This window comes from Lepidochelys kempii, chromosome 3, assembly GCF_965140265.1.
Source record: "Lepidochelys kempii isolate rLepKem1 chromosome 3, rLepKem1.hap2, whole genome shotgun sequence".
Taxonomy (NCBI): Eukaryota; Metazoa; Chordata; order Testudines; family Cheloniidae; genus Lepidochelys; species Lepidochelys kempii.
Genome location: NC_133258.1, coordinates 26158449 through 26171711, shown reverse-complemented (window position 1 = coordinate 26171711; position 13263 = coordinate 26158449). Strand labels below are relative to the sequence as shown.

At 37.7% G+C, this 13263-nt stretch overlaps 1 protein-coding gene across 4 annotated transcripts in view; it reads right to left on the bottom strand.

Moving 5' to 3' along the window:
* The window catches only part of NBAS (NBAS subunit of NRZ tethering complex), a 406507-nt gene that overhangs the window by 314694 nt on the left and 78550 nt on the right, over window positions 1-13263 (bottom strand). For all 4 annotated transcript variants that reach the window (XR_012157919.1, XM_073335981.1, XM_073335983.1 and 1 more), the window contains exons 14-20: window positions 12537-12730; window positions 10550-10807; window positions 7214-7339; window positions 5832-5983; window positions 4229-4366; window positions 3837-3915; window positions 351-455 (exon numbers count right to left, since the gene is read on the bottom strand). Coding sequence is in view for 3 of the 4 variants with exons in the window: in XM_073335981.1 (XP_073192082.1) it covers window positions 351-455; window positions 3837-3915; window positions 4229-4366; window positions 5832-5983; window positions 7214-7339; window positions 10550-10807; window positions 12537-12730 (1052 nt within the window). In the remaining variant the exon portion in view is untranslated. The remainder of the gene's footprint in view (window positions 1-350; window positions 456-3836; window positions 3916-4228; window positions 4367-5831; window positions 5984-7213; window positions 7340-10549; window positions 10808-12536; window positions 12731-13263) is intronic.

Sequence of the window (13263 nt, the reverse complement as noted above, 5' to 3'; positions counted from 1 at the left end):
AAACAGTTTAAGAATAATTCTGCTTACCAATTACTGCTCAGCAAACACTACAATTCTGATTTCATCATGCATTTTTAAAGGATGAGTGACTAAAACATTTATTTATTTGAAAAGTTTTCATAATCTGGAAGCTTGACAGAGCAGAGGAATCTTGTCCCGTTTTATAGTCAGACAAAACTAATCAAATACAACATTCAAGATATATTATTCCTATTTTTAAAATCTCTCATAGCTTCAAACAGGAAAAAAAACAATAAATTGGGTGAATTTCAGTATGTGGTGATGGGGATTTAATTAGTTTTAACAAAAACAGCAATTTAAACTTCTGAGAAAAAAATAAATACTGATACCCGAGCATAACTTCTTGCTGAAAGTACAATATTCTGATTTCGGAACTTCTTGAAGAATTCAGCATCATATCTCTGCTCAGCTGCATGAGGCCCTCCAAGGATTTCCTTTTAAAAAAAAAGGTTTAATAAAAAATTATTTAAGTACGTTGATAAAAGTCATGAAATTCTTGCATCTTAGATTAACTAAGGAGTAGACACTTACATTAGTCAAAAACTAATATAGCTCAGTATGTTATTCTAGAAATGATTATCTACAGCAGTGGTTCCCAAAGTTGTTGCTTGTGCAGGGAAAGCCCCTGGCGGGCCGGGCAAGTTTGTTTACCTGACGCATCCGCAGGTTCGGCCGATTGTGGCTCCCAGTGGCCACGGTTCGCTGCTCCAGGCGAATGGGAGCCGTTGGAAGTGGCACAGGCCGAGGGACGTACTGGCCGCCACTTCCAGCAGCTCCCATTGGCCTAGGGCAGCGAACCGCGGCCACTGGGAGCCGCGATCAGCTGAACCTGCGGATGCGGCAGGTAAACAAACCGGCCTTGCCCACCAGGGGCTTTCCCTGCACAAGCGGCAGAACAAGTTTGGGAACCACTGATCTGTAGAAGCAATTTATGATTAATGTAAATTTCTATCATTTCCACTGTCACGCTGTTCATACAAATATTCTAACTGTAACACTCACCTTTGACAGGTTTCAGAGTAGCAGCCATGTTAGTCTATATTCGCAAAAAGAAAGGGAGTACTTGTGGCACCTTAGAGACTAACCAATTTGAGCATAAGCTTTCGTGAACTACAGCTCACTTCATCCAATGCATAAAGTGGAAAATGCAGTGAGGATGTTTTATACACACAGACCATGAAAAAATGGGTGTTTATCAATTCAAAAGGTTTTCTCTCCCCCTGACCCCACTCTCCTGCTGGTAATAGCTAATCTAAAGTGGTCACTCTCCTTACAATGTGTATGATAATCAAGGTGGGCCATTTCCAGCACAAATCCAGAGTTTAACAAGAACGTCTGAGGAACGGGGGGGGGGGGGGGGGGCGGCGGGGGGAATAGGAAAAAACAAGGGGAAATAGGTTACCTTGCATAATGACTTAACCACTCCCAGTCTCTATTCAAGCCTAAGTTAATTGTATCCAATTTGCAAATGAATTCCAATTCAGCAGTCTCGCTGGAGTCTAGTTTTGAAGTTTTTCTGTTGTAATATCGCAACTTTCATGTCTATAATCGCGTGACCAGAGAGATTGAAGTGTTCTCCGACTGGTTTATTACAGGACAGGCCTAACAAAGAAAATAACAGAACGCCACTAGCCGTCACCTTCAGCCCCCAACTAAAACCCCTCCAACGCATTATCAAGGATCTACAACCAATCCTGAAGGACGACCCATCACTCTCACAGATCTTGGGAGACAGGCCAGTCCTTGCCTACAGAGGGCCCCCCCAACCTGACGCAAATACTCACCAGCAACCACACACCACACAACAGAACCACTAACCCAGGAACCTATCCTTGCAACAAAGCCCATTGCCAACTGTGCCCAAATATCTGTTCAGGGGACACCATCACAGGGCCTAATAACATCAGCCACACTATCAGAGGCTCGTTCACCTGCACATCTACCAATGTGATATATGCCATCATGTGTCAGCAATGCCCCTCTGCCATGGACATTCTTCAAACTAGACAGTCTCTACGTAAAAGAATAAATGGACACAAATCAGATGTCAAGAATTATAGCATTCATAAACCAGTTGGAGAACACTTCAATCTCTCTCGTCACGCAATTACAGACATGAAAGTTGCGATATTACAACAGAAAAACTTCAAAACCAGACTCCAGCGAGAAACTGCTGAATTGGAATTCATTTGCAAATTGGATACAATTAACTTAGGCTTGAATAGAGACTGGGAGTGGTTAAGTCATTATGCAAGGTAACCTATTCTTCTATTCTCCCCCCACCTGCCCCCGCACTGTTCCTCAGACGTTCTTGTTAAACCCTGGATTTGAGCTGGAAATGGCCCACCTTGATTATCATACACATTGTAAGGAGAGTGATCACTTTAGATAAGCTACTACCAGCAGGAGAGTGGGGTGGGGGGAGAGAAAACCTTTTGAAGTGATAAACACCCATTTTTTCATGATGTGTGTGTATAATGACAGGTTTCAGAGTAACAGCCGTGTTAGTCTGTATTCGCAAAAAGAAAAGGAGTACTTGTGGCACCTTAGAGACTAACCAATTTATTTGAGCATGAGCTTTCGTGAGCTACAGCTCACTTCATCGGATGCATAAGTGAGCTGTAGCTCACGAAAGCTCATGCTCAAATAAATTGGTTAGTCTCTAAGGTGCCACAAGTACTCCTTTTCTTTATACTCATCTTTGAAGTCTTAGTAGTTGGCTAAGCAATTAAGATTTAAGTCTAAATATTTTTGGAATAAAGAAAAATTTCTAGAAATACCTGGACATATAATGTGCACATACTTAACTTTAAAAAGACATTATCAACTTCAGAATGGACACTTTTGGTTTGTTTTTTGCTTACAAAAACCAGTTGCACTGTTTCCCCACTATAGTCATTACCCCTCTCTGCCATTTCTGTGGGTGTTCCACACAACAACAAAGAAAAAAAATTGAAAAACAGTTAGCTATTGTGACTGTAAAACCACACACACACAAATCAACAAGATGATAGGAGCAGTTGTCCTATCTGAAGCTTTTTACTCTCGAGATTTCAAGAGGATGGTGTTCATTTAAGTAGAACAAACAAAATCATTAATGACTATTTAAATTTATGAGAGAGAGAGTGAAATTTGGGAATTTAAAATTTGTGAACAATTTGAATTCCGTATAATCCACTAGCTTTGGTCAAACTAAGTGAAATTTCATACATTGGGGGGGGGAAATACATTTCAATGTTTAGTTTCAAACCTCAAATGAATGTAGCAACTCAACACTTTTAAGCTTAAATTACTACTATATAAGTTTGTTGTAAATTTCAAGTATTTTGCTTCCAGTAGAATCTAACGTAGCCGCTAACTGTGTGTGTCTGTATTTGAAAGAGTAAATTGGTATTTCCGTCACTGTGGCTTGGCTTTTGCTGTAAATTGCTAGTACAGACAGGGCTCAGACATTTCAGACAGTGTCTCATGAAAAATGCTCAGAGCAGATTTATATGATAGAGTGGTATATCTGAATGGCTCTACATTAACTATTACATTGTACCACTGATGCAGGGGATACGTGGTAACGCATTTTCTTCACAAGCTTTTTCCCCAGAGACACATTATGTTTCACATTTTCACAATCAAAGACCTCAATAATATTATACCCACTCAATGTTTCTAACTAGGTATATTTTTTAAGTACTGCAAACAAATACAGGATGAAACAATGGTATCTAATAGAGAAGATTGAAAATAGAACAAAATAAATCAGCGAAACAACATAAGCTATTCACAAGACAGGATCTAAGGACTTAACCCCATCTCCTCACCTCATAAGTTGCAAGTCTATCTAAATAACTTAATAATTTCAGCCTGCTTCGAGAAAGTTCCTTTTGTTCCAGTGTTAGTCTGTTTTGAAAGAGAGAGAGAAAGAGATCACTACATTTTCAAGATTGGTACAGCACATCAGCATAGATAGACTTCTATTTAAAAAACAAACAGATTTATTCAAAAGCAACAAGACAAAAAATGTTTTATCAGATACATATATTGGAAGCATAACAAGAAATTCAATAAACTGAAAACTTTCATAATGGAATGCTGATTGAAATTTTAACCATTGTCCAAAGAAGTACAATGTATTAAGATAATTATGGCCTTGGGGTTATGTATTTATAAACCCACGAATTTAAGAGAAAACTAGCCCTGACATATCATTTACTTTGAGAAGTTCACTGATAGAAGCAGTTCTTGATGCTTCCTAGCTTCTTTTTCCTTTCTATTTTCTGCTTCTTCATCAGGTGACAAAAATTCTTCATAGGGCACTTCATCAACATCTACCTCTCCTGGTAAGATAAATCTGGCAGAAAGAAACAAAAATCCATGTTGATAAAAAGATATGAAGAGCTGGTTATTCAGTCAACAGATTTTACACAACTTTCCATCTGTATCTTTTGTATCTGAATTGATTTTTACTGAAATTGGTGACAACGAATTAATAATCTGAAAGACAACTTTACTACTGTGAGCTTAAATGGTCTATTCTCAGTATCTGCAATAATAGGGAAGGCATTCTTCACATTTTCTTCACAAAATACACAAGTTTTCATCTGTTAAAAGTTTACAATTCTACGAGCAACAGAGTTCCTGACGCTACAGTATTTCCACAGCACATATTGCTATATGTGGTAGTTATTACATATATACCCAAGAAGCAATTACATATCACCACTGTACTGAATCATTACAGAATGACCTGCATTTGTGTTTTCTCCAATCTTCTGTACAGAAGACAGAACCAGACCACGTTTTGTTTCCCTGATGCATTTTTTTAAAATTTTACCTACACAGCTTAAGAATTAAGGCAAAAGCAGCTATTTTAAAAAGGCTAATTCAGCACTTAACACTTCGGGGAATTCTGTGCCACTGAACACGCACAGAATTCATGTGCCATGAAGAATTCCCCGCCACTACCACAGAAAATACATCCTGCCAGAAAGGTGCTGCAGTTATGCCTCTTGCCCACCAGGGGGCCACTGTGGCACCAGAACAGATAGCATCCACCCACAGGACAGCCTCAACTGTGGATAGGGAGAGAGCAGAGGCCACCTTTCTCACAGTGCCCTGCCTGTGGGCCTGGTGAGGAGGTGTGGAATATGGAGGGGACAGACAAAATGGGACACATAAGGCTGCTGTGGGTGTGGGAAATCCATTTCTGTATTGTAGTTTACATGAATTATTACTCAGTATTCTGTATTAATATGTAAAGCAAGCAATCTATTTGTCAAAAAACATTTCCTGAATCTTTTTTGTTGTCTGTATTGTTACAGACATAGTTGATGACAGGTATTTTAAAATAAATTACCAAAATAGTTGAAACTGGCATGATTATATTGTGTTATTTTGACAAATAAAATGTACAGAATTCTTAAACATTGTGCATATAATTTTTTAACTTTTTGGCGCAGAATTCTCCCAGGAGTAAACACTGTGGTTCAAACTAGTCTAAGAACATCAACACAGGAATCTGTTCCAAGCAGAAGCCGAATTTTGGAAATATTTTTTGCTGACTTCCATATTATTGTCTATATATTCACTTTCTCTCTATTGCATTCAACTTCTGAGATCACAATTTTCTTTATTTTCATTCATGAGGGAACTTGACTGCTACCTTTAGTATTGGTTACAGCTATTCTTATGGGAACATATTTTAAAAACCATGTATCCTGCAAAATCTCTTAAGATTTCAGTTTGTAGTTAACTGACAATTCACTGCCTAAGTCCAAAGCACTAAAACAGGATACAAAAAAATTATTCCAACAAACCTGCCACCATCTTCTCCTTTTCCAATAGCTATGAGAGCCTCCAAGTCTGTGCCTTTTAAACCATACTGCAGCAACTCTTTGGCAGCATCCACGTTCTCAGGAACTCTTTCCAGGCATTCATGAAGAACCCAGGACCGCTTCTTAATTTTACTCTAACCAAATGACAAAGCAAGAAGTAAGCATAGTGCAATATGTTATAGCTCATCAAAGCCCTGAGATCGGTGTCTTCCATTTTTTCAGTCTGTCTCTCTTCCATTTAGAACCTTGTCAATTTACTCTGGTGACTGGGAGACTCAACGTGAATTAAACAAGGGAATCAACCGGTAAAAAAAGGAAGGAAAATGCATCAAAAATATTTGTTTTGAAAACTACAGCCTAGTTTTATTTATAGCATTTCCTAATCTATCAGTAATGAACTGCAGTATATTGGTTACCATTAATTAGTAGAATGAGACCTCACTACAGCACTCTAATAAATCTTTGCTGACTAGCGGACAGAAGTTGTTTGTTTAAATTTCGGAGTTCCTAAATCTCTAACCATTGCTTTTGGTAGCAAGATAGACTGCACTTGAAACCAATACATAATAAAGTAATACTGTTCTCCTTCCATTGAAGGATCACAAAGTACTGTACAAAAGATGTTTTTCCCAATTTATAGAAGAGAAAACTGTGGTACAGACGTCAAGTGACTTGATAAAGGTCACCCAACAACTCGGACACAGAACTAGAAATAGAACCTAGTTATCCTGGATCTCAGACTCTAACTCTTCTCTGTAGTCAGTATGGCAGCTCTGTGCTGACTGAAAATTCTACAGTCTGATGACAGCATACAATTACTCCCAACTCAGTGTACTATATGGCCATCTTCAAAAGCCATTTTCAGCATAATCTCCTTCAGCAAGTGCTGTTTATGTGATCTAGAAATGAAAGATTACACAATGAGGTGTTCCAGTACATGTTCCAGATAACATATGGAGAACAACTGTTAGTACAATATTACTATGGGCACTTTTTCAATTAGCATTTGGCGTAGAGATAATGCTAATTTAGCAACAGAACTTCATCTTTAAATTATCTAAGGCTCATAAGCCAACAATACCACAATACCTTCAACCAAATAATTAAGACAACCTGAAGTCACCATCTTGATGCATTATTTTCTTCCCAAGCACACTGAACAAAAAAAGAGCCTTTCTGGGGAAGCTTCAATGGGCTTTAGATCTGGCACCTAGCGAATTTAACAAGGTGAGTCCCTTCTGCATTAGGTGAAATTTATGAAGGTCAACTCTTCAAATCGGTGCCAACATTTGTTACATAAATTAGAACACGATTTCAGTTTCTACAAGGATATTAAGGAATTTCTTTCAACTTAAAAAACATACCAGGTAGTCTTGAATAGAAGCAATGTTAACAGTTGATTTCCTCCACTGTCTTTGATATACAAGATCAGAATCTAGACCATATGCTTGAGCCAAAGATAAAGCTTCACCATATTCTTCATTATCAATCTAAAACAAAGTACATGAACATAAACATCTCTGACAGAATGGACTCGCTCTGTAATTATTTGTGAATACTGTGTGTGTTTATATATGAGTGAATATAATAGTGTAATTAAATAGGGATCCAAAAGGAAAAACAAGCAGGAAAGAAAAATAATGTCTCAAGATACCAAATTCTCCACAAATACCCAGGGCTGTTAAGAGACAATCCCAGAACAGGAAAAGGCACGTGCATACTGGAGAGCTAAGGACTGTGGCAGGTTTAAAAAGGAACCCTTTCTCAAAGAAGGTGGAGTTGTTCAGGGAAAACAGTCTGACATTCACACCCAACTGGAGGGTCTGAAGAAGTTAAACCAGAATAAGTTACCATCAAGTAAGCCTTAGACAATAGACGTGTGTCAACTACGTGTTGTTTTAAAACCCTTTTTCTGTATATGTTTTGGTCCTTTTTTTAAAAAGGACAATACTTAGGTTTAAAGAAGTATCTGGCCACTATATTCACTACTGGTCAGTCTTCTGTGCCAAAATTAAACTGGGCCTGCTGGTAAGCAGTTGATACACAAGGTACTGTAGCTCAGGACTTGGTTTAAGATTGGGAGAATTATGCAAATCCACCCTTGGAGCGAACCTGTGGGTGGAAGGCAATTTGAGAGAAAGTAACCATGAAATGAGGTCAAGATTCTAAAAAGGAGTAAGAGCAGCTGAATAAGGACAATGAACTTCAAAAAAGCAGATTTTAACCGACTCAACAAACTGAGAGGTAAGGTCCCATGGGAAGAAAAAACAAGGGAAAAATGAGTTCAGGAGAGTTGGCACTTTCTCAAGGAGACAACATTAAAGGAATAACTGCAAACTACCTCAATGAGAAGGGAAGACAGGAAAGACAGTAAGAGGACATCACGACTCCATCAGGAGCTCTTTAATGACCTGAAAATCAAAAAGGAATCCTACAAAAATAGGGAAACACAGACAAATTGGTAAGAGGAATACAAAAGAATAGCATAAGCACATAGGTATAAAATCAGAAAGGCTAAGGCACAAAATGAGTTACACCTAACAAAGGACATAAAAGGCAATAAAAAGAGGTTCCTTAAATACATTATGAGCAAGAGAAAAACAAGGGAAACTAAGTTATTTACTTAGTGGGAAAGAAGACCTAAAAACTGATGACATCAATAATGCTGATGGGTTTAATGCCTATTTTGCTTCCGTCTTCAGTAAAAAGATTAATGGTGATGAGATACTCAACACAATTACTATAACAAGAAAGGGGAAGGAACGCAAGCCAAAATAAGGAAAGAACAGGTTAAAGAATATTTAGATAAATTAAATCTATTCAAGTTGGCAGAACCTGATGAAATTCGTTCTAGGGTACTTAAGGAACTAGCTGAAGCAATCTCAGACCCATTAGCCTTATCTTTGAGATCGCACCAAGGCTAGGTGCAGTCCCAGTGGACTGGAGAAGAGCAAATATAATAGCTACATTTAAAAGATAGAACTAAGAGTAGCCAGCGAATTATACACTGGTCAGCCCAACTTTAATACCTGGAAAGACACTGAAACAAACTATTAAACAATTAATTTGTAAGCACCTAGAAGATAATAGGATTAGAAGGAATAGCCAGTATGGATTTGTTAAAAACAAACCATGCCAAACCAACCTAATTTCCTTTTTTGACAGGGTTACTGGCCTAGTGAATGGTGGGGTGGGGGGAAGCAATAAACATTATACATCTTGATTTTAGCAAGGCTTTTGATACAGTCCTACATGACATGCTCATAAGCAAAATAGGAAAATGTGGCCTACATGAATTTACGATAACCTGGTTGGAAGACTGAACTCAGAGTAGTTATCAATGGTTCACTGTTAAACTGGGAGAGTATATCTAGGAGGAGTCACACAGGCATCAGTCTTGGGTTCGTACTATTCAATATTTTCTTGGACTTGGATAATGGAATGGAGAGCATGCTTGCAAAATTTGGAGATGACACCAAGCTCGGTGGGGTTGCAAGCACTTTGAAGGATAGACTTAGAATTCAAAATGATCTAGACAAATGGAAAACTGGTCTGAAATCAATAAGATTAAATTCAATTAAGATTAAGGGCAAAGTACTACACTTAGGAAGGCAAAAATCAAATGAACAACTACAAAATGGAATGGCTAGGTGTTAATACTGCTGAAAAGGATCTGGGGGTTAGAGTGAATCATAAATTGAATATGAGTCAACAATATGATGCAGTTTTATAAAAGGCTAACGTCATTCTTGGGTGTATTAACAGGATTGTCATAGAAAAGATATGGGAGATAATTGTCCTGCTCTACTCTGCACTGATGAGGCCTCAGCTACCATACTGTTTCCATCTCTGGGCACTACACTTTAGAAAAGATGTGGAAAACAGGGAGAGAGATTAGAAGAGAGCAACAAAAGCAATAAAATATTTAAAACCCTGAACTATAAGGAAAAAAGTTTTAAAAATTGGGCATGTTTAGTCTTGAGAAAAGAAGACTGAGGGGGGACCTGATAGTTTTCAAATTCATTAAGAGCTGTTATAAAGAGGACAGGGATCAACTGTTCTCTGCATCCACTCAAGGTAGGACAAGAAATAATGGCTTACTCTGTAGCAAGGGAGAGTTGGTTAGATATTATGAAAATCTTGATAAAAACACGCGGGGGGATGCATTCAGAAAAACTAGCGGGGACAGAGGTGCAGCTAGCCCTGTAACCGTGATACCATCTATGTCAGTGGACATTACCATAGAATCAAAGAAATAAGATAGCATATCAAGTCTGTCCTCTGGCCAATACAGGATTGTTTCACTGAATATATTTACCAGGGCTTTCTCTAATCTAATTTTAAATGTCTAATGTGAGGTAGTTTAGCCCACCACCCACAGTCTAATGAATCTTATACTTTCTGCTCAAATGATCCTTAAATAACTTGTCATTTGAATTACACTAATGCAGGTTCTCTATTTTAATCATCTGCCTTCCAGCTGGTGGACACACCACGTATTGTTGATCTCTCTCTCTCTCTCTCTCTCTCTCTCTCTCTCACATACACCCCTTAGAAATACGTGGCTAGATCCTTGTATTAACAGAAAAAAATTAAAACAGGAAGGTATCAAAGCTGGTTAATGAAACAATGAAAAACAGTTATTTTATGTTAGTCTTTATTGTTGTCCTAGTCTTATGTTGCATGGGTCTCAATCTCACCTTTCTCTGGTAAAGCTCCTCTGGGGTTGTAGATCTTAAACTCACAAGGCGGTAATTCTTTGTAATAGTGCGTGAACGTTTCCGTGGAGGAGCAAATCGCTCCATTTCTGTCACAAAATACAGGCCTTGCTTTAGGTAACTGAAATATCTGGCCTTCGCAGAAGTTACATCATCTGAGTCAGAGTCATCTTCTCCTTCATCTTCTTCACCAGGCCTGCTCTCCAAGCGTAATCTCTTTGGAGCCAGTTTTATCTCGCACTACACAGAAAGACAATTCTTAAACAGTGAAATATGTTGTTAGTTTGCTCCCAAGCTGCCTCATATTGGAAAATGCTGAGCATCCACATTTCACATCAACTTCAGGATCAAGGACCTGCCCCTCCTCCCACTCCCGCACATTAAAACATTAGCTTGTAACCTATAATTTGTACTTCAAGGATGCTTCTTGGCCCTCCATCCTGGACTACAGACCTGATCCAAAGCCCACTGAAGTTAACAGAAAGACGTCCATAACTCTCAGTGGGCTACCAGTCAGACTCTGTGTCTTCTAACAGAGGCAGGAAGCCATACAGGGTGGGGAACTAAGACGAAATCCATATCAGTTCTGTTATCAGAAAAGTTAGCTAACACTTGAGTTAAACAGTATGCAAACTGAAAAATCACATATTTAATCAATAATTTGGAATTATATATCAACATACTAAGCTTCTCTCTGATTAGGTCAATGTTAACATCCTGAAGGAAGAATAAGAAGCACGTAATAAGAAGTTTTTCAGGTCTTTTAGTTAACATCATTTCCATATAATGCATCTTTTAATAGACATATTAACAAACTTGTTTACATTGCGATCATGCTGTTCTGAAACAAGTATTAGCAACAACTGTGATATAAAGGTAACTGGGGCTTGTTTGTTTTGTTTTTCATCTGTCTAGCCTGGGAAAGGGAACTGGGATGGATCACTTGATGATTACCTGTTCTGTTCATTCCCTCTGAAGCACTTGGCATTGGCCACTATGGGAATACAGGATACTGGGTTAGATGGACCTTTGGTCTCATCCAGTATGGCCATTCTTATGTTGTAAGATCAACATGTCATAAAAATGTTACAGGGAAATCAACGATTTAATTGCTTGGATTGAAATAAAATTGCAAATATACATTATTATGGAGGGCAGCAGGCTTTTTTTGGCATAATTTTAAAAAAATGAAAGAACTTTACAAAAAACACATTTTACATAGTTTGTTTTTAATAGCATTTCTTCTCCCGAAGAAGGGATAGGGACAAATACTGTATTCCCCACTCCAGTCAAACATACCCAGCATCCATGAGACTTCAGGCCAATGCGAGTTTTACTCAAGGAAGGATGACTAAGGTTTGCAGGATTTTTCATACAATTGTATATAGATATATATTTTAACATACACACAGATTGCCATTCTTGCTGTACAAATTTGTAGATACACATTTTCTTGGTTACTGTATATATCATAGAATGAAAAAAATTACACGCATGTGGACAAGTTTATTTTTCCTTCTAATTAAAATAGTTTGAAGAAAACCCATTTTTTCCAAGTAGCACAAAATTAAATAAATCAAAGAATCTATACTCAAACTAAGCAAATGTCTCAATAGAGTGGGGCCTTGTTTATTTATACTTATGACCAGAAAATACATTGCAAGTTAGCGAATTCGGAACATTAGCCAGAAAGAAGGCAACTGAAAAAGCAAAAAAATTCAAACTATTTTGTCCATTTGCTTTCATGATTTAGGATAATCCTTCAGAGTACATATGATAAAACAATTTGTAAATGCAATGAAAACATAGTAAGACAAGATTTCATTTTGGCATCAGCTATTAGAGTGGGAGAGATGGCCATCTTTCCTATAAACATTTTGGGTTGTGCACATTAGCAAAATAAAAAAAAGTGAGGTTCTATTATACTCCAGTGGGGGTTTTCTTAGTATTGTTAGCATATGTTTATTACCTCCAGGCTTAGAAATCCTCCATCATGAGTAGAAGTGACCTGAGGGGAACTTTCAAACCATTCGCATGATTTCCCCAGTAAGTTTTTTAATGTTTTCACAGATGACACAGTCAAAGCTCCAGAGCAGCGAGCCAAGATCACAGCATTTTCTGCCCACCAATTTACATCCATTAGTGGATAATATGATTCTTTATCTAAAGGAAAAAACAAAAAGCATTTCTAACAGCAAAACAAGAGCTGAAGGGACTTCAATCATTAAAAGATCTCATATGGTGGCCCAATTTAACAAATATATTCATCAGCATCACACACAGCCTTGCTTCACTAAGTTTCTATTTTACAGCAATGGTATTTTTAATTACAGTCAAATCTGTATTAACAAAAGTGAAACTGAACCATTATAGATTTTGACTTAACTGCATTACTTTTTAAATATTGCTTGAAAAAACTAATCTACCGCAAGCTGATTTACTTGCACTGAGTATGAAAGGTTTTGAGCATTTGATAAAGATTTGGTACATCACTCCTCAGGACAGCCAAGAGTGAATTTCTTTGGCAAATGCATACAGAATTACGGATGGGATCCAGAAGAAATTGCATCCAGCTGGAGGACATATCACATCTGAAAACAGAACTCTTAGAGGACCATCCAGGGAGAAAATATAGTTATTAAGATGACATTTTAAAAATAGTTACAATCTAGAATTTTACATTTTGTGGGCAACTA